Source organism: Loxodonta africana, chromosome 7, assembly GCF_030014295.1.
Source record: "Loxodonta africana isolate mLoxAfr1 chromosome 7, mLoxAfr1.hap2, whole genome shotgun sequence".
NCBI classification, from domain to species: Eukaryota; Metazoa; Chordata; class Mammalia; order Proboscidea; family Elephantidae; genus Loxodonta; species Loxodonta africana.
The window spans coordinates 22,185,490-22,207,703 of NC_087348.1; the positions used below are offsets into that span (position 1 = coordinate 22,185,490).

The 22,214-nt window shown below is 37.3% G+C and overlaps 1 protein-coding gene and 1 pseudogene across 1 annotated transcript; one reads left to right on the forward strand and one right to left on the reverse strand.

Annotated features, from left to right (window-relative positions):
* The first annotated feature begins 7,976 nt into the window (after positions 1-7,976).
* LOC111749049 (olfactory receptor 5AS1-like) lies at positions 7,977-9,341 on the forward strand (annotated as a pseudogene).
* An 11,711-nt stretch (positions 9,342-21,052) lies between these two features.
* On the reverse strand, positions 21,053-21,985 carry LOC135231815 (olfactory receptor 4C16-like). Its single transcript, XM_064289007.1, has one exon. The coding sequence runs from the start codon at positions 21,983-21,985 to the stop codon at positions 21,053-21,055; it is 933 nt and encodes a 310-aa protein (XP_064145077.1).
* Positions 21,986-22,214: the final 229 nt, after the last annotated feature.

The following is a 22,214-nucleotide window of genomic DNA, read 5'->3' on the forward strand; positions in this document are numbered from 1 at the left end:
GGAGCACACAAGGCTTGCACTGGGGAACAGACAGAACAAGCAGCAGTTATGGAAACAGGCCTTGTAGTAACAAGAGGATGTGACTTGTTTATTCGTGTAATTCTGCAAGCTCCCTGGGAACTAAATCCCACTATTCAGGGATAACCAAGTGCTTTGTCTGGTTCCCACGGTAAGACATGTTCTTTGGTCAGGGGATCTTATCTGCTAGAATGGAAGGGAGAGGGAAGCTTCAGATTCAGCCATTCAAGACCCTCCGGGTTTCAGGTGTCAAGGCAGCACATATGATTGAATATTTCAGGGTTTAAATAATAATAGTAATAATAAAATCTTTGCTGTCAAGTTGGTTCCTATGCATAGCAACCCTATAGGACAGAGTAGAACTGCTTTTCCCCCCTCCCCCATAGGATTTCCAAAGCTGTAATCTTTGCAGAAGCAGATTGCCACATCTTTCGCCCTAGGAGCGGCTGGTGGGTTCGAAGTGCTAACCTTTTAGTTAACAGCCCAGTGCTTTGTGTGACCAACAAAACAAAACAAAAAAGTGCCATCAAGTCAATTCCAACTCATATTGACCCTATAGGGCAGAGTAGAATTGCCCCATAAGATTTCCAAGGAGTAGCAGGTGACCTCAAACTGCTACCCATTGGTTAGCGGCCTTACCTCCTAACCACTGCACCGCCACAGCTCCATGCCATCAGGGTTCCTCACTTCAGCGCTTACGCCACAAAATATATGTACATGGAGGAGTATTAGAGACATACTATTGAAAAAAAGTGTTATATGAAAACAAATTTTATAACACCAAATTTATAATGTTCAAAAATAAAGATGATTTGTTCAAAGTACAGTTTTAGTGATATAGATGAATTTATTTAAAAATTCTTTTTTTTTTTTATGGACTAATGAAATATACAGAACAGTGTTTGTCACTTTGAAGAAACACTAAAACAAAGATAATTACAGAGCACTTCAAAGTTTGGCAATATCCCCCACTTTTTTTCATTTGGATGGTAAGTTTATGTGTGTTCATTTATTTTGTCTCTTAATTTACATATTTATTACAAATTTTCAGAACAAACTATTTTTTTATATTTTGCATAATATAAAATAAAGAAAACTGAAATCCGAATTTAAAAGAAAAACTAAAACACTTGAAGACATTTTCAGAATTTCATACCCATGTTGGACCTTCGCAAGACCTTTCAGGTTTAATGAGTCCCACAGATCTCAGTAAAGTCGTTATACTCATCATTAAGGTTTACTAAGATCAAAGAAAAACCAAAGAATACAGATTAAAATTGGCAAAGGAAAAGACACATAGGGCGGAGTCCAGAAGAAATCAGGATTGAACTTCTAGTTATCCTCTTTCGGTGAAATCAAACACAGCCTGCTTAATTCTCCTAGCAATGTTTTTAACAACACACACAATATATTGCCAAACAGGGAAGCTCACCTGAGCGCTGCTTCTGTTTATTCAGGCTCAATCATATAGTATGGAGCACCTGTGTGACTGACCTTAGCTTTTCAGTCTTTAACCTCTACCGCCCTAGAGGTCAAACTGACAGGCTTGGCCAAAGACAGGCATACAACAAACAAACAAAAAAAAACAGGCATTCAGGGTTAATCACATTGTTAACATAAACTATCTGACTTGGCCCAAGACCCCAGTATACAAAGACACCCTTGTCCAGGAGAATATTTAAGTGCTCAGAGCTTACTTCCCAGGAGATAGTCAAAGGCCAGTCCTGAAGACCTTTGGAATGTATGGGCTTTGGGCAGTCAAGGCCTACCAAGTTAACTCTTTATTGCACAGTACCAACATCAAAACCTTAGCACTGGTGATTCTTATTCAACAGTAATTTAACTCTTCAGTTTTGTCAGCACAGAAGATGAATGAATTTTCAGGATAACAATGAGTAATTTTCTATGAATTTACTAAGCTGAATATTTCAATTTTTCATTGCTGTTTCATATGTTGTCCCCTTTCAATACAGCATGGTACCCTAAGTTTAGTTTTTGTTATGGATAATGCTTTATTACTTCCATACCGCACAAAAGACAAACGTACTTCCAAAATTATTCTCTCTTTTTTCCCCCCACAATCTAGATGCCTTACTAAATAATGCAAGTATGAGAAAATAAGAACACACGAATGTGCCAAGCGTCACTACCATCGCTTCTCCATGGGGGATTTTCTCTGAATCCAATCATCTTGATCATGTTGTGGCATCCTCCCCAAACAGAGGCACACTTTGCTCAAATTTGCATTTCCCACCAAAAAAAAAAGGAACAAATTGGTAATCTCCTTGCACTTTTGGAGACTATGTAGCCCATATAAGTGAGTTCAATTTTGTCCCATTGTGCGAATTCTCTTAAAAGTAAGCAAGTTTGTGGAGGATCCACAGCAAGAAAGGGCTCCCCAGACTGTAATACAAAGAGTTCTATATTCAGTCCTTTTGATACAGTTGTCTCTAAGTTGATGGTAGCACACTGAGGTGTTATATGGAGTAGCAGAAACCTTCAGAGATTTTAAATATAATGAATATTTCCTTCAGCAAATTTACCTTCCTCATATTGAGAAATAAGCATAGACTTACTAATGGGTGGTGGCTGAAACTGAGTACCTGACCAAGGCTCAACCAGTTATTATTTGTCCTAAATATTCCATTAGCGACAAAGGCAAGACTTCCCTAAGAATTTTATTATCTCATGGAATTTGTAGGTGAGCAGCTGGGCCTAAGGCCCAAGTAATTTTAGGAGACCCTCATTTATTTTCCTTTCACAGTGTGGCACCTCCTTTAATCTAATCTAAGGTTTTGGGGGGAGCTCTTTATGACAAGTTAAAATAGGAGTTAATGAAAACCTGAGCCCGACTGGTAGCTGGCTCTCCAAGAGATGATAGTTTCTGCAAGGAGTGGATTTCTGTTGTATTATAAACCCAGATCTAGGAAATCCTAAACAATATTGAGCGATATTAGAGAATGTACCCAAGAAGTGGAGTTTCCAAATATAAACATTTTTGTCTACATTCCTTGGTAGGAGAGATCTGTTTTGGTTGGCCCAGGCAATCAGGAATCTGAAGGAATACTATTGATAGCAAACAGGAGGTTCAAGGAAGGTCTATGTGGATGGACTGCCCAATATGGACTGAGAGTTCAACTAAGAAAAATGTTTACCCTACTTATGTGATGGCCAGCTGCTGGAGAGGCTTTTAAATTCAGGAGGGACTGTTTCCTCTAAGGAACACAGCAGTAGATAGCCTTTTCACTGAATTGGAAACTGAGAATGCCACAGAGCCTTTTCAGTTTCCGACAAGGACAGTTGAAAGAGACAGATGTTCCCTCTTCTGGCTCCTTAGCAAATTAGGCTTGGTTTCCCAGCCCTGAATTTTGAGTCTTTAGAAAGTGACAAAAAATGAGAGATTATTCACAACCGCTGCATCAGAGTCAATCCAGCAGTACACTGGAGGCTATTTCGGGAAAACATGGCCCAGCATCACGTCCATAAGTTACTAGGGACGATGATGCTCAGGCAGCAAATCTAGTAGTAATGTTCCAAAAACCAAACCCAGTGCCGTCGAGTCGATTCCAACTCATGGCGACCCTATAGGACAGAGTAGAACTGCCCCATAGAATTTCCAAGGAGCGCCTAGGGGATTCAAACTGCTGACCCTTTGGGTAGCAGCCGCAGCACTTAACCACTATGCCAGTAGTGGCGTTGGCATTGCCATATATGAAGTAGGCTCTTCCTATGGGGAGATACTCACTCTGTTGTGTTTCCTTTGGGTCTTGCCAGTTTTCTCAACTTCTTTGTGAGTTCTGTGACTTATCCAATATCCTTTCAGCAAATTTCTGTTGTTTTTAAAGTGAAGAAAGCTGTTTAGATGATATTTGGCTATCTGCAGGCAGCATCCCTATTTTTGAAACACTTTATTACCCTATAGTTAAGGCTAATCATTGTATTTCAATAATTTCCACTTTACATGCACAAAGAAAAAAATTCCTTTACAATTACATTAAAAAAAAATAAAACTAGGAAAATGTTTACTATTATTTGCCAGATTTGTAGATTTATTAAAGGAGAAGGAAGAAAGGAAAATGGATTGAAAAAAAGAAAAAGTATGGAAGGAAGAATGGAAGGACTGGAAAAAAGAAGGAAGGAAGGAAAGAAAGGAGTGAGTGAAAAAGGGAAGAAGAAAGAAAGGATGAAAGGGAAGAATTGGAGGATGGGAGGACAGGGTAAGGAAAAAAAGAAGAAAGGAAGGAAGGAAGGATGAAAGGAAGGAAGAAAAAGGAAGTAAGGAAGAAAGAAATAATTGTGGCACTTCCTTTAACTCTGCAATATTTTTCACCTTTTAATTCTTTATACGCATTGCTGTTTTGGTTAAGGGAATTTTTTTTTTTTCTTTCTAAATATACTGATCTTTAACCTACTAGAAAAGAACCCCCCTTCATAGCTAAAAAAAAAAAAAATATATATATTTAAATTTCTTACCAGGAACAGAGCCAATTGTTTGCATTAAGCCTAGCACCGTGCATTTATCCTTTCTCCATTCTGTGTACCTTAAGTGTCTTAAGGTATGAGAAGACTCCAGGGCCAGTAACCTAAAGAAAGTTAAAATCTAGAACTGTATTTGAAACTATTAAGAAATACTGCTGTAAACACTGTTGTAATTGTGATGGAAAGCTAACAGTCATTAAAGGAAAACAATCTACTGAACAGGATACTAAGTCCTTACTTGTGTTATCTTCCTTAATCCTCAAGAATCTGATAAAGTGGAAAGCTATTCACAATTTGCAAATTTAAAAAAATGACTAAATAAGTAGGTCAAGGCTCACTGTTGTGAAATGGAAAAAAGAGGCAGGCCTTTGTTGGCTGAGTATTAAGCTCTTATCATTTAAGCCATATTTCCTTCCAGTGACTCTTACAACTGAGAAATGAAAATGTGGCGCTTGACATTCTTCTCAAGTATTGAGTCTGTACCTTGGCATTTCCTCACAACGTTAAATACTACAGTGTCTTTAAGTACCTGAATTGATAGTGGATGCTGAAAGAAATTACAGAATTTGAAAGAGAAATCTTTTTCTTTTTTTCTATTGATTGGTGTAACTATAGTTATTATCATTATTATTTAATCAAAGATCTTCCAATAATGCCGACATATGTCCTAAGTGGTTTCATCATAGCAAAATGTGTTACCTTTCTTCATCTTTTTCATTTAAAATAAAGCAGCCACACCACTGGAAAGAGAATAATTGTCTACCCAAAGTCCTCCTGGGATTGGGGAGTATCCTGGGATAATGTCTCCTTTGTCACAGACCGGAAGATAAATACTGATTCCTTACAAGACTATCACTGCCAACATCTTACACAAAATAAATTCTACATTTCAAAATTCTAGATGGTGATAAGGTAGGTGACATCCTAAAGCATCAGCAAATTATCTGTTGTGAGTGTAGCAATGATAATGGACCAACCAAAGAAAAAAAAGTATCTCTGTTGACTCTCTGTGGGTTTTTCTGAGTCTCAGTGTATTTGTGTGTGTTTCTGAGTCTGAGGGGGTGAGAGTAATGGTGACATAGCTCTGAGCTCCAACATGTCCATGGCATTTTCAGAATATCACTGTCCAATTTCTTGTGTACCTTATTGCCATAAAAGGGAAGACGATGGGGCTAATTTTCGAATCTGGGGGAATGGAGTGGTCTAATAATTCTCTGCATCAGAAAACCTAGCTTCAGATTTTATGAGCACGTAATACAGACACACTCACAATATGATTGATTATTTTGTGTTTGTTCTTATATCAATTAAGAGGCTTACAGTTTTAAAGTCAGATATTGAATTATTAAATAATAATAATGACATTAGTGCAATAACCATTATTATCATTTAATAATTCAATATGTAATGGCTGTGCAATGCTTAAGCATTGAGTTGCTAACTGAAAAACTGGCAGTTGGAACCACCAGAGGCTCTGTGGGAGGAAAGACCTGGCAATCTGCTCCCTTAAAGATTTCAGCCTTTGGAAACCCTGTGGGGCAGTTCTACTTTGTCCGTTAGGGCTGCTATTAGTTGATATCTACTGGACCTGGCACTATAACAATAACAGTGTAATAGTAATAGCAGTGATAATAGTCATGTATAGTAAATACTGGAAACCCTGGTGTCATAGTGGTTAAGTGCTACAGCTGCTAACCAAAAGGTCAGCAGTTCGAATCCACCAGGCAGTCCTTGGAAACTCTATGGGGCAGTTCTACTCTGTCCTATAGGGTCACTATGAGTAGGGATGGACTCAATGGCAACAGGTTTAGTTTTTCTGGTTTTACAGTAAATATTGGATACATTCTCTGTATCTATAAGACAATGTGCCTGTAAAAACTGCTATAAAAAGTTATTCATTTTAATCTTAATTTTAACCTTATGATATATTAATACGCTTATTAAACAGAAATTGAAATATAGAGAAGTTCAGTGGCTTGTGGATTAAGAGCCAGGCCTAAATTTAAACTCAGTCTGCCTAACTCCTGTGTTTTTGATCACCACAACACAATATCATTTGAAAGGGAGATAAGTGAATTTATTGTGGTAATTTCTAATTTTGTTTTCTCCTCTGCATAAATTCTTCAAACAGAATCTCAAACAAAAAATAATACATGGGAACCTTTTAGAAATAACAGTCTTGTCAGGCAAGATTTCCATGAGAACCAGTGGGGCCAAACTTGTTTTAGGAAGTTAATCTGAGTTGAAAGTAGTGTGAGATGAATCCTTCAAGAAAGGTGAAGATGTTCTGGGAGGTTCAATCAATTGAACTACTCAGTCTTCTAGGTGCCATGGGAACTCAAAGAAGGAAAACTGGACTTTGATCTCAAGAAATTTGTCACCTGTTTATGGATATCAGATTTACACGTGTTAAAAAGATTAGTGGACATGTTACTCACTGGATGATTTTGTGAATATAGCTTAAAGGCATAAATTAGGTCATTGCTGAGGTTCTTTCCAGCACTAATATTCTATAATTAAATAACTATCATATAGAATGGAGTAAAACTCCCCCGTAGGGTTTCCAAGGACCAGCTGGTGGATTCGAACAGCTAACTTTTTCATAAGCAGCCAAGCTTTTACTTTAGCCACCTGCAGAATTTCAGTTCTCTAAGCTCCTGCTGAATACTCCATTCCCATTCTAGCTTATTTGCACCCATCCTCTTATTATTGTTATTATTATTATCTTGCCTTCTGACCATCTAATTTTTCACATCTTGCTTTAGTTTAGAACTCTGTAAGTGCAGAGATACAGCTGTTCTTGAAAATTCATTACTGGTTATGTGAGTTTACACCAAACATTGTCAAATCCCAGGAAAAAGAAAGACATGAACCTTGGGAGAGGAAAGCAACCCTTACAGGGCATGGGTAAAAGATGTGGTGCTGCCCGGACATTGCATCTGTATAGAACACATACACACACACACACACAGAAGAAGGCTTACCTTTGTAAGAGAGCCCAGGTCATGGTCAAGGACTTATCCACTATGCCAAGGACAAGATCAGCTTCAAGACAATCATCTGGATATCTGAAGCCATTAAAACAAGAAGAATAGAAAACAAAGGTCAATTTATCTATGTTTAATATATTGTATTTGATAAATACTCAGAGAGCTTATGTGACAGTCACATAAATGATTTACAAATATTTAATTAATTATCTGATCGTCACACGGGTTTAGACACAAAACCTAGACTACACAATCATTAAAGTTCAGAGGTAAGGTTTGAACTCCATCACCTCTTGCCTAGTGGTTGTGCTCTTCACTATTGTGTTAGGCTACCTCCCTGGATCACAAGTTTTCTTCTGTGGAACTATCTAGTCTATCTGTGAGCATTTCTTTTCTCCAGAATTTTTCTCAACTCTACTTTTATTTACAAAGAAAAAAAGTGATTTTAGGGTGGAAAACATTGATCTTTGCCTCTAGAATTTGCCAACTTTCATAAATCTATTATAATGTACATAGCCTTAAATGAGTTATTGCATCAAGAAATGTCACCTTCTGAGTAATATCTTCTGCTATTAAGAATGACTTCTAATTATATCCTTTAATAGAAAACAAAAACAATTTGTGAGAGAAAATGCCACACCATTATTTTATTAATCTTCTATTTGTCTTCCTTAGAAGAGAGAAACAAGACATCTGTGCTTCATTCATCACTCAAGTCAACTCACATCTGTTGACACCAACTATCTTGAATGAGAAAAACACAAAAATCAAGAAGATGTTGGAGAATAATTATACCAGGCCAAGTGAGTTCATTTTTGTTGGATTCACAGATTATCTATCTCTTAGAGTCACGCTATTCCTGGTATTTTTCATAGTATACGCATTAACTGTGGTAGGAAATATGGGCTTATAATAATCTTAGTTAATGTCAATTCAAGCCTTCAAACCCCCATGTATTATTTTCTGAGCAACTTGTCTTTCTTAGACATCAGTTGTTCTACAACAATTACTCCTAAAATGCTGGTAAATTTCTTAGCATCTAGGAAGAGCATCTCTACCTATGGCTGTGCACTACAAATGTTTTTCTTTGCTTGTTTTGCTGATACTGAGTGCCTCATCCTGGCAGCAATGGCATATGACCGCTATGCAGCCATCTGTAACCAGCTGCTCTATTCTACACTTATGTCTAAGAGAGTCTGCATCTGTTTCATTGTGTTGGCCTACTTCAGTGGAAGCATGACTTCACTGGTGCATGTGTGCCTCACATTCAGGCTGCCATTTTGTGGCTCCAATGTTGTCAACCATTTTTTTTTGTGATATCCCCCCTCTCCTGGCTTTATCATGTACAGATACCCATATCAATGAACTTCTGCTCTTTGCCTTGTGTGGCTTCATCCAGACCAGCACTTTTGTGGTCATATTTTTCTCTTACTTCTGTATCCTTATTACTGTTTTGAGCACCAAGTCCTCAGGAGGCAGAAGCAAGACGTTTTCTACCTGTGCTTCCCATCTCATAGCAGTCATCTTACTCTATGGGACACTCTTGTTTATGTACTTACGTCCTACCACCAGCTATTCTATAGACACTGATAAGGTCGTTGCAGTTTTTTATTCAGTTGTATTGCCTATGTTTAACCCAATAATGTATAGCTTCAGAAACAAAGATGTGAAAAATGCTCTCAAAAAACTGTTAGAAAGATACTGGGCTTTCAAATAAATAAGAACTAAAAGTATTCTTATTTCATTTACGAATATTTGAGGACCAGTCTCCCCTCCCAATCTTACCATCTTCAATTACCCCACGCACAGCTTATGATTCAACCATTTTAAATGTATCACCATTTGCTAAAAATAAGGAGACCTTTTCAACCTCAATGTCTTCAAATACTCCGCCCTTCTTCCAGAAATTTTCTGTCTCTAATGCTTCTACTATGTGAAACATTTCTGAATTCTAAAAAGAAAGCTTAACAGTTCTCCAATGACAATTCCCAAAACACTTTGTATATTGATTCACTAAATTTTTTATCATGCTGTATTGAAGGTGTATGTTGATGTATCTGTTGAACTACCCACATTAGAAGGTCGTTGGTTGCAGGGAACATGTATTATGGGTTTATTTTTCTAACATCTATATAGAGCCTAGTGCATTGTATATCTTCATTACATGTGTGTTTATGGCTTGGTGGGTGAATGATAGATGGCTGATAGGATGGGTAAGTAGATGGATAAATCTCTCAGTTTGTTTTTGGGAGAGGGAGTGTATATCCTACAGTTACATAGCATTTATCATCAGGGAGAAATGGTGTTGCCAATGATAGATGGTAGTTGTGTCTGGAAGGTGGGGTTCATTGGTTCTCAGGAAATCAAACAGAAGGCATATAGCAATATCCTCTTCAATATTAGATCATAATGATGTTTTGCACTCTTTGGGTGAGATTTATTCCTGCAAGAGATTGTGGAATCTTCCATTGATTGTAGATATTTGTGAAAATCAAACAAGGTTTTGAAGATCATCAAGATTATAAATTCCATGAATTGCTTATATTTCTACATATATTGCTGAAATGGCCTTTGAGGTAATATCTTCAAGAACAGGTGAATAGTTGCTCTGATAATTTTCTTATGGGAATTGGCAATGAAAACTAATTGAAGTGTAAGCAATCTTTTTTCTTGGATCATTTGTGATCATTATGTTATCAGAGATTTTCTGTAGTTACTTCTGATTCTTCAGTCTCTGTTTACTTCTTGTTTTATATTGAAAGAGTTAAAACTGTAAATTTTATACATATGAATGTATAATACTGTATTTTGCAGTAGTTATGAAACTTTAGATAACTGCATTAGTTATACTGAATGTATTCCATTGTTAATTTAACATAAAAATTTAGCCAAATGAATTTGGAATGAAATTGAAATATTATGTCTTTTTTGAGTGTCTCAGTGTCCTATTCTGTAAGTGGAGACAATAAGATATTGCATACTGGATAATATCATTTTGAGAAATAAATTACTATATGGAAAGCTACTAATATATGTATGATTTGAGGATTAAATGAGCTAATACATATACATTTTCCTAGAATATTTGTAAAGCTTAGAACAGTGCCTGGCACACAGTATATATATACCCATCCAAACCCAGTGCCGTCCAGTAAATTCCGACTCATAGCGACCCTAGAGGACAGAGTAGAAATGCCCCATAGAGTTTCTAAGGAGCACCTAGGGGATTCAAACTGCCGACCCTTTGGATGGCAGCTGTAGCACTTAACCACTACGCCACCAGGGTTTCCAGTGTGTGTATATGTGTATATATATACATACATATATATATTACCATTATTATATTACTGTTGGATTTTAAGACAATAGGGTTTGATTCCCTGTGATGTGATCAGTAACCTGGCATAAAATAGAATTGTCTGTGTCAAAATGGCCAATATAAGTCCATTTCAGCTCACTAATGACTAGGATCAATGTTTATGTGCTCCATTTCATTTTGGATGATTTCTAATTTTCCTAGATTCATACTTCATATATTTCATGTTCCTATTATTAACGGATGATTGCAGCTGCTTCTTCTCATTGTGAGTTGTGCCACATCAGCAAATGAAGGTCCGGGAAGTTTGAGTTCCTCCAGGTTATTAAGGTGTACTCTCCTTTAAGGTAGCACCTCTCCCTCAGCCATATTTTGAGTGGATTCAAGCCTGAGAGCTAATTTTCTGGCACAATATCAGACAATGTTCTGCTGCTATTCATAAGGTTTCATTGGCTATTCTTTTTTTCAGAAGTAGGCTGCCAGGACCTTTTAAGTTTTCCTTAGTCAAGAACCTTAACTGAAACCTGTCCACCAAGGGTGACCCTAATGGTATTTGAATACCTGTGGCATAGCTTCCAGCCTCATAGCAACAAGAAAGCTACCACATTACCGCAAACTGACAGACATGTGGGGAATTTTTTTGATTAACTAATGAAATAATTTTAGAATGTTTGGCTGTTAAGAGTCAATGTTAAACATTCTGGTTTGTCACATTTTGGGTTCCATTACCCTTTTTCTCCTCCCTTCTCATCACAGTGGTTTGTACCAGGGACAGATGCTGACCTAGGGCAGATACTCCGTAAAATGACCAATGACTTAAATTTAGCCTACTCTACTCAATTTTTTTTTACTCAATTATAAGAGCAAACTTATTCAAATTCGCTCCCTGGAATTCTGACTATTTTTAACCTGACAAGATGGAGGGAGGAGGGGAAAGCTTGAAGAATGCATAGGAGATCCTTTGTCTTGAAAACCAAAGGCACATACAAGCAGATATTTTGAGAAAACAGAGAACGTAAAGACAGTAGAGAGCAAAAAAGTAAGATAAAAGAAAAAAGACAAATCATGCAAAAACTCACAGAATATAAAAGATGACACACTAGTACTCCCAGCATCCTGAGGTACTTTCTAGCTTCCCCCAAGTACATGAGGGCTCTCATGATTAAAATCTTTTACAAAGTAAAATGATCAGCATACTGTTTTTAATCACTAAATAGGTCTGACTGAAACTCGGTACCTGATTCATTATCTCCAAAATATCAACTGTAATTTTATTATGACATGCAAGAAGTAAAACAACTAATTGCTCCCACCATTCTTTCATGGAGCACATAGGAGATGAACATTTACTAGTAAATGAATAGAGAACTACATAATAAGTTATTGTTGTTGTTAGGTGCCATCGAATCAGTTCAGATTCGTAGTGACCCTATGTACGACAGAAGAAAACACTGCCCTGTCCTGTGACATCATCACAATTGATGTTACGTTTGAGCCCATTGCTGTAGCCATTGTGTCAGTCCATCTCATTGAGGGTCTTTTTCTCTTTTGTTGACCCTCTACTTTACCGAGCATGATGTCCTTTTCCAGGGACTGGCCCCTCCTGTTAATAGTCTCAAGTATGCGAGATGAAGTCTCACCGTCCTTGCCTCTAAGGAGCATTCTGGCTGTACTTCTTACAAGACACATTTGTCTGTTCTTTTGGGAGTGCATGGTATATTCAATATTCTTCACCAACACCATAATTCAAAGGCATCAGCTCTTCTTCAACTTTTCTTATTCATTGTCCAACTTTCACACGCATATGAGGTGATTGAAAACACCATGGCTTGGGTCAGGCACACCTTAGCCTTTAAAGTGACATCTTCACTTTTTAACACTTTAAAAAGGTCTTTTGCAAAAGATTTTCCCAATGCCATACATCTTTTAATTTCTTGACTGTTGCTTCCATGGGTGTTGATTGTGGATCCAAGTATTGAAATCCTTGAAAACTTCAATATTTTCTCCATCTATCATGATGTTGCCTATTGGTCCAGTTGTGAGGATTTTTGTTTTCTTTATGTTGAGGTATAATCCGCAATGAAGCCTGTAGTCCTTGATTTCCATTAGTAAGTGCTTCAAGTCCTCTTCACTTTTCAGCAAGCAAGGTTGTGTCATCTGTATAACACAGGTCGTTACCTGATGCCCCTTTCTTCTTCGTGTAGTCCAATGCTTGGATTATTTGCTCAGCGTATAGAGTAATGTCTTAATATCTAGTGCTGCTATAGCAGAAATACCACAAGTGGATGGCTTTAACAAAGAGAAGTTTATTCTCTCATAGTCGAGCAGGCTACAAGTCCAAATTCAAGACGCTGGCTCCAAGGGAAGGCTTTCTCTCTTTGTAGGCTCTGGAGGAAGGTCCTTGTCATCAGTATTCCATTTGTCTGTGAGCACCTCAGGCTCAGGGATCCCAGGTCCAAAGGAAGTGCTCTGCTTCTGGTGCTTATTTCTTGGTGGTATGATGTCCCCCACTCTCTGCTTCCTTCCCTTTCCTTTTATCTCTTGAGAACTAAAAGATGGTGCAGGCCACACCCCAGGGAAAATACTTTTTTATTGGATCAAGGTTGTGGCCTGAGCAAAGGTGTTACATCCTACCCTAACCCTCTTTAACCACAAGCAAAGATTATAATTTATATCACATAGGAAAATCACAAAATGGAGGACAACCACACGTGGCCTAACTAAGCTAACACACATATTTTGAGGGGGACACAATTCAATCCATTACAAATAAGTATGGTCAAATGATACAACCTCATGCATAGTATCCCCTTGTTCTGTCTGAACAACTGCTTCTTATTCTTTGTTCTGGAATTACCATCCTTGTAATGCTATCCATAATTTTTTATGATCTACACAGTTGAATGCCTTTGCATAGTCAATAAAACACAGGCAAACACAGCTAATCTTCCAGCACTATAGCAAACAATGTTTCACTACTATTCATAAGGTTTTCACTGGCTGATTTTTTCAGAAGTAGACTGCCAGGTCCTTCTTCCTAGTTTGTCTTTGCCTGGAAGCTCAGCTGAAAGCTTTCCACCACGGGTGACTGTGATGGTTAAGGTTGTGTGTTATTGAATAAGGGTTGCATAGCTTCCAGTCTCACAGCAGCATGCAAGCCCCAACATATGACAAACTGACAGACACGCAGGGGATACAATATGTGGTAGGCCTAAATATAACATTAGTTTCCTTGGGATGAAAAGAGAGGTGAGAACCTTTGGGAACCTAACGAAAAATAAAAAAAACAAATCCATTGATGTTAAGTCGATTTCTACTCATAGCAACCCTATAGGACAGAGTATGACTGCTTTATAAGGTTTCCAAGGCTTTGATCTTTATGAAAACTGACTGCCACATCTTTCTCCTGTGAAAAGGCTGATAGATTAGAGCCGATAACCTTTCAGTTAGCAGCTGAGCACTTAACCATAGTGCCACCAGGGATACATGTCCACTAACAATAGGAATCGAAAGCCTTAATTTTTTAAGTTTAGCCTTTATTGTTAAGAAAAATAGAGGAGTCACTACCCCCAATATATAAATTTAAATTAAAAGACAAATTTCTATTGACTTCTCTTCCAGTTCACTAATCCTGCAATCTTATCTGGAAAGAGGAACTCTCAAATTGAATTTAAAAGTGAGGAAGTCAAAAAGCTCTTTGGAATCTCTAAATGTGCAGGCAGGATTTGTATATTTTGGGAGATAACTTGCAGATAATCAGGCAGTATGACATAAACCACATATTTTCTCCTGAAAAAAAAAAAAATCCACCCCTCTGCTAGCTGGGATATGTACATGGTAGTAGACGATTGATGAGTTAGTGATGTGTGGTTGGCTACTGGAATTCCACAAACTTACAGTGTGGACTTTCACTTAATCTTTGTGTATGAGGCAACATACTTCATCATTTTCCTCCCAGTGATATCAGAAAATTTCTAGTTCAATTCCTATCTATACATCTATCTATTGATAACCAAAAAAAAAAAAACCTACTCTCTTTGAGTGGATTACAACTCATAGCGACCCTATTGAGCAGAGTAGAACTTCCCTACAGGGTTTCCAAGGAGTGCCTAGTGGATTCAAACTACCAACTTTTTGGTTATCAGCCATAGCTCTTAACTACTATGACACAGGGCTTCCTACCTATTAATAAAAAAAAATAGGTAAGAAAAATGCAGTTGGCTTGGAGTCAATTCTGATACAAGGTGGTCCCATGTGTTTCAGAGCACAAATGTGTCCCATAGGGTTTATCAAAGGCTGTGACATTTTAGAAGCAGATCTCCAGGTCTTTCTTCTGAAGTTCTTTTGGATGGCATGAACTTAAAATCTTTTGGTTAATACCTGAGCACTTAACTGTTTGTACCACTGAGAGACTCCATTTATGGGTATAAAAAAAAAAATAAGTATATGGTTATTTTGTAATGGAACAAATCAAAATAAACGACTAATAGTGACTACCTTTTTACAAAAGGATGGGAAAGAGAGGATAAGATTTTTTTCATTTTGTACATTTTTGAATTGTTTGGATTTTCTAAACTTATGCACATATTATTTCATATTTTCATGTAAATAGAGACATCTAGGTGGTAAAATTTTATACTGTGTTTTCTTCTTTTTTGTCTTTGTCTCATCATAGAGAAGAAAACCATAAATTCAGATTTAAAAATAAATAATACCATTTTCTGTTAAATATGATGAGCTATCTATAAAAACATTTTTCTTCTTTCTCTTGTTTACTAAAATAAAAGTAAAAAAGAAAAAATTACCTGTTAGCCCACGACGATCAAAAAAAAAAAAAAAACACTCAGAAAATACCAGTTGCTGAAAGAGTTTGAGACATTTTTCAAAACATTGTAATAGGTACCCGACAAAACTGAATAGAGAACGTTACAACCATCTGAGGAAGAATAGAGAAAAAGCAAGTTAGTGCACCTGGAAAGCCCCTGAGATGTTACAAGCTTAAAACAACAGGTTCCACAGAATGCAGGGGTGAAACATACAATGAATTATTGGAAGGTTATTTTATTTTCTCATGCTATAAATCATATATAGTGATGGTGGGAAAGACCATCAATTGTTCATTTGCAAGTTCAAGTTGAAACTGAGGAAAATTAGATCAAGTCCCTGACATCCAAAGTACGGCCTTGGGTATATCCCACCTGAATTTAGAGACCATTTCAAGAACAGATTTGAAGCATTGAACGCTAATGACTGAAGACCAGACCAGTTGTGGAATGACATCAAGGAAATCATACACAAAGAAAGCAAGAGATCGTTAAAAAGACAGGAAAAAAAAAAGAACAAAATAGATGTCAAAAGAGACTCTGAAACTTGCTCTTCAATGTAGTTAAAGGAATGGAAGGAATGATGAAGTAAAAGAGTTGAAAAGAATATTTCAAATGAGGAGCAGGAGAAGAGAAAGTAAAGTGTTATAATGACATGTTCAAACACCTGGAGATGGAAAACCAAAAGGGAAGAACATGTTCTGCATTTCTCAAGCTGAAAGAACTGAAGAAAAAAATCAGTTCTTGAGTTGCAATATTGAAGTATTCTACAGGAAAATATTAAAAGACAAAGGAAGCACCAAAAGAAGATGGAAGGAATATACAGAGTCACTATACCAAAAATAATTGGTCAACATTCAACCATTTCAGGAGGTAGCATGTGATCAGGAACCAATGGCACAAAGAGAAGAGGTCCAAGCTGCAGTGAAGGAGTTGGTGAAAAACAAGGCTCTGGGAATTGAGGAAATACCAGTTGAGATGTTTCAACAAACGGATGCAGCACTGGAAGTGCTCACTCATCTATGCCAAGAAATGTGGAAGAGAGCTACCTGGCCAGCCAACTGGAAGAGATTCATATTTATGCTTATTCTCAAGAAAAGTGATCCAATGGAACACAGAAATTATCCAACAATATCGTTAATATCATGCACAAGTAAAATTTTGCTGAAGATCGTTCAATAGCAACTGCAGCAGTGTATTGACAGGGAACTGCCAAAAATTCAAGCCATATTCAGAAGAGGACCTGGAACCAGGGATATCATAACTGATGTCAGATGAATCCTGGCTGAAAGCAGAGAATACCAGAAAGAGGTTTACCTGTGTTTTATTGACTATGTGGGGGGCATTTCACTGTGCTGTGTGGACCATAACAAATTATAGATAACATTAAGAAGAATGGGAATTCCAGAACACATAATTGTGCTCATTAGGAACCTGGACATAGATCAAGAGGCAGTCGTTTGAACAGAACAAGGGAATCCTGTGTGGTTTAAAGACAGTAAAAGTATGTATCATGGTTGTATTCTTTCACCACACTTATTCAGTCCGTATGCTGATGAAATAATCCAAGAAGCTGGACTGTATAAAGAAACATGGTATCAGGATTGGATGGAGACTCATTAACAACATGTGTAATGTGGATGATACAACCTGCTTGCTGAAAGTCCACTTACTGATGAAGATCAAAGACCACAGCCTTCACTGTGGATTACACCTCAACAAAAAGAAAACAAAAATCCTCACAGTTTGACGAATAAGCAATATCATGGTAAACAGAGAAAAGATCGAAGTTGTCAAGGATTTCATTTTACTTGGATCCGCAATCAACAGCCATGGAAGCAGCAGTCAAGAAGTCGAAAGACAGATTGCATTGGGAAAATCTGCTGCAAAAGACATATTTAAAGTGTTGAAAATCGAAGATGTCACCTTGAAGACTAAGGTGTGCCTCACCCAAATCGTGGTGTTTTCAGTTGCCTCCTGTGCATAGGAAAGCTGGACAATGAAAAAGAAAGATTGAAGAATTGACACCTTTGAATTGTGGTGTTGGCAAAGAACACTGAATATACATGGACTGCCAAGAGAACAAACAAATCTGTCTTGGATGAAGTACAACCAGAATGCTCCCTAGAAGTAAGGATGGTGAGACTATGTCTCACATATTTGGACATGTTGTCAGGAGGGATCACTCCCTGGAGAAAGACTTCATGCTTGGTAAAGCAGAGCATCATCTAAAGAGAGGAAAATCCTCAACTAAATGGATTGACACAGTGGCTACAACGATGGGTGCAAGTATAAAAACAATTGTGAGGATGGTGCAGGACAGGGCGGTGTTTTTTTTTTTTTTTTTTCTTTTTTACAATAGGAGGATTATGAATGGGAACCAATTTGATGGTACCTAACAACAAACAAACAACATATACCATAAAGCCAAGAAAAATCACTTCTACCCATAATGGACAGATTTCAACAGAGCTCCTATACTAAGACTAGGAAAAAAGGTGATCTATTTCTAAAAATCACTCAATTAAAACTCTGTGGATTGCAACAGAACTTTGGCTGACTTGCATGCTTTGTACACATCATTAAAAGGACCCATATCTAGAAAAGAACACCATGTCTGGCGAAACAGAGTTAAAACAAGTATGAGGGAGAGCCTCAGAGAGATGGGTTGACAAAATAGATGTAACAATGAACTTGAACATGCCAGCATTGGTGAGGATGATGTAAGACCAAGCAATATTGTGTTCTGTTGTACAAAAGTCTCCATGGGCAGAGTCTATTCAAGAGCATCTATCTATCTATCTATCTGTCTGTCTGTCTGTCTTTCTGTCTGTCTATCATCTATCATCTACCTATCAATCTATCATCTATCTATCTATCGATCTATCTATCTATCATCTATCTATCTATCATCTATCTATCTATCTATCATCTATCTATCTCTACTCTCTTCTATCAGGTTGGCTGTTTATGGGTGATGTGATACATGGTAGTATCAATATTCTGAGATCATGACAACAATTTCACACTTCTGTTGCTCACAAACGCATATTGTGTCCTAGGCAATCTTTATGGGATATCATGTCAATGAATCACATAGTCTGTAAGCCTATGTGTAGTTGGAGGCATTGTGGAGAAAGGAGCCACGACCTATATTTAAAGTATTTATCATTTCTATCTATATCTGAAGAATTTATAATTTCCAATAATATTTATAATTAAGGTTACAGACAAAATTAAGATTTTTAATCATCTAACTTTAAAGTAGGAAGATTATATTGTATTATCCAAGTGAGCTCAGTGTAATCACAAGTATCCTTAAAGGTGGAATAGACAGGCAGAAGAAAAAGAAGGAGATGTGGCAATGGAAGAATGGTCAAAGATATGCAATGTGGCTGCCGTTGAAGATTTAGGAAGAGAGTCATGATCCAAGAAAGGGGGTGGTTTCCAGTTTCTGGAAAATCCTAGAGTCTCCAAAAGAAACACAACCATAATGACACTTTTATTTTAGGCCAGTGAGACCTATGTCAGATTGTCAACCTTCAGAACTTAAGATAATAAATTTGGGGTGTTTTAAGCACTGTATTTGTGATGATTTGTTACAGCAGCAGTAGAAAGGCAATACAACACCTTACAGCATATACTTTAAAAAGCCAGCTTCAGCTGTCCTTGGTAATTCACCAAATTGCAAATCATTTGTGAGTGCCCTCATGCCAAAATTTTTTTCTATCTCCATACTTATTTTCTGTCCTCCTATGCTAACACTTTCAAGATTAACTCCCGTAGTAAAGTGTTTCCCCATTTCTCAACACACATATTAGCTAGGTACTGTAATTACCTCATATATATCATTTCTAAAAGAGTGAGGGCTGTATTTTACAGCTTTGACTTTCCTGAGATTTGTCTTTGGTTATTCGTTTGGAAGTAATAAGGGATATAGGAGAAAGTTCTGGAAGAGAACAATTATCATTGCACAACAACTGCTTCAGATGATGTAATCACATGGGATGGAGGCAGGGAAGATATTTCTTTCCTCACAAGGGGGAACCAACTCAGAGGATCCAGATAATTTTGGGTGTCATGTACCTACCCTTCTGCACAAACATTTCCCTGTTTTATCTCTGAGAGTCCCATTCTTTCTCTATGAGGACACTGGTTTCAACAAAGGAAGTATGTTGAGGCTGAACCTTCAGTCTTCTTTGCAGTTCTGCCACTTTTATTATAAAATTATGGCCCTGATCTAAAGCACAATTTCTGCCTGTAAGAGACTTGGTGGCAGTGGCAGCAGAGGTTTCATATTGAGTACATGCCCAGGAGACATAGTAGATGGAGAGATTCTGAGTAGACACCTACATTGGATCCAATAAACACTCCTTTTTTGTCTTTTTCTTTTCTTGAAATAGAATAAGACATCAGTAAAAGTTTTCTAACTGGAATCTACTACTGTGAAAAACTTTCAATGGCAGAATCAAACTGTGGCTTCTTTAATCAATGATAAATGACTCGGGATAGATTTTACTTTGAAATTCATAGAATCTGAAAAAAAATAAGCGATGTATATATGTCACTATAATTCCTCTCAGAATTTACAGATTTCCATGTCCACACAGAAAAATAGATGGTCATTTTCTCAAGGTAGAGAAATGCCAAAGCACTTGATACAATAAAATCGATGCATATTTAATAACTTTAATAAAATTTAGTACAAAAATAGAAATGGAAGTCTCAAGTAAACAAAAACATTCATGTCTAATTTTCTCCTATATAGATAAAAATACAAATAAGAAATGAAATTGAAATTAGAGACTGTGGTGTCAGTTCTCTCTCTCTACTCAATTTATTCTCTTCTCTGATTTGTATTGAAAACTCACTGAAATTTCTATCTGTGGCTTACTTATTTCTGTTCCAGTGCCCCTAATTCCTCCTCTGAATTATCATATTCAGATCTGAAAAGGGGAAATCTACGAGTGTGGGAATTAAGAATATAGAGGCTAACCGTAATCACAATAAAAATAACAAACAAGCTCATTGTGGTTTTTTGGCTGTAATCTTTACAGAATTAGATTTACCACACCCTTTTCTCCAGAGCACGGCTATACCACAAATCAACATGAAGAAGGACAGAGAAAACACCAGATCAAAATTACAAGTGGTTATACGCATCCAAAGGAAGCAAAGAGACCGCTATGAAAAATCTAAGGCTATAGGCCTTGCATACCTGTTTGTACCTGGGGGGTCTCTTCCTTGACATGAAATTGAGTCAACACTAACCAGTGTATATGTTCAGATTGCCTATTTTCCTGAAGAAACTAGCACTCATTCCCCAAGATAAAATAAATAAATAAATAAATCCAAAATAAGATACTATTTTCTGTTGAATTCTTATATATCAATTTAAGCTATGAAGAAGGACTTGAAACTTCCATTCATCTTTGGTCATCTGAAATCAGTTTCTTGCTCCATAACTTCCTCATGGCATTCTTCACTTCAGCATTTCTCAGTGTATAAATCAGAGGGTTAATCAAAGGTGTTCCAATTGTATAAAACACAGTTATCATCTTATCCATGGGGAAGGTGGTTGCTGGGCGTGTATATATAAATATACAAGGACCAAAGAACAAAATGACTACGATGATATGGGAAATGCAAGTGGAAAGGGTTTTTTTCCTCCCTTCAGCACTGTGGTTTCTCAGAGAATGCAAGATGATAACATAGGAGAACATCAGCATAACAAAACTCACTGTGCAAATAGCCCCACTATTGGACACCAGTAGTGGGTTGATCACATAGGTGTCTGCACAGGCAAGTTTCAACAAGGCTTGCAAGTCACATAAATAGTGATCAATCACATTGGGACCACAGAAAGGTAAACTCAAGGTCAGAAAAATCTGAACTGAAGAATGCACACAGGCCCCTACCCAGGCTATAACTACCAACACACTGCAGACCCGCCAGCTCATGAGGCTCATGTAGTGCAGGGGTTTACAGATGGCCACATAGCGGTCAATGGCCATCAGGATAAGGATCAAGATCTCCAAGGAGCCAAAGAAATGAAATGAAATGACTTGGATAATGCACTCACTAAAGGAGATTGTGTTATTCTTCAGAAGGGCACCCACAATCATTCTAGGGGCTACGGAAGTGGAGAAGCAGGTGTCAGATAAGGATAAGTAGAAAAGGAAGAAGTACATTGGGCTCCCAAGTGCCTGGCTGGTCTTGATGGTAACAATGATTAGGAAGTTACCCAACAACGTTCCTAAGTAGAAAAGCAAGAAAAAGGCAAACACTATTTTCCTTTTAACAGGCTCTTGTGTCAACCCAAGCAGAATGAACTCAGTCACATTATTATTCAGCAGCATGGTTTCGTGAGTGAGAAGGTACAAGCGTGAAACAGTTTATCTGAAAACAATAAAAAATATAGGAATTAATGTATGGTGCTGTGCAACAGTGTGAAACATTTTAAGCAAATTAATTTCTGGTGCTATGTGATGTTATGTGATATTTTGAGCAAAAATAAATATTCCTCATTAGGGACATTCTAGCTCTTGTTTCTTTATGAGTCACTTCACCTCTTTGTCCCTCAGTTCT

Bases quoted from the DNA above. Each gene is read 5' to 3' on its own strand.
- LOC135231815 (XM_064289007.1), bottom strand. From the start codon at position 21,985: ATGCTGCTGAATAATAATGTGACTGAGTTCATTCTGCTTGGGTTGACA.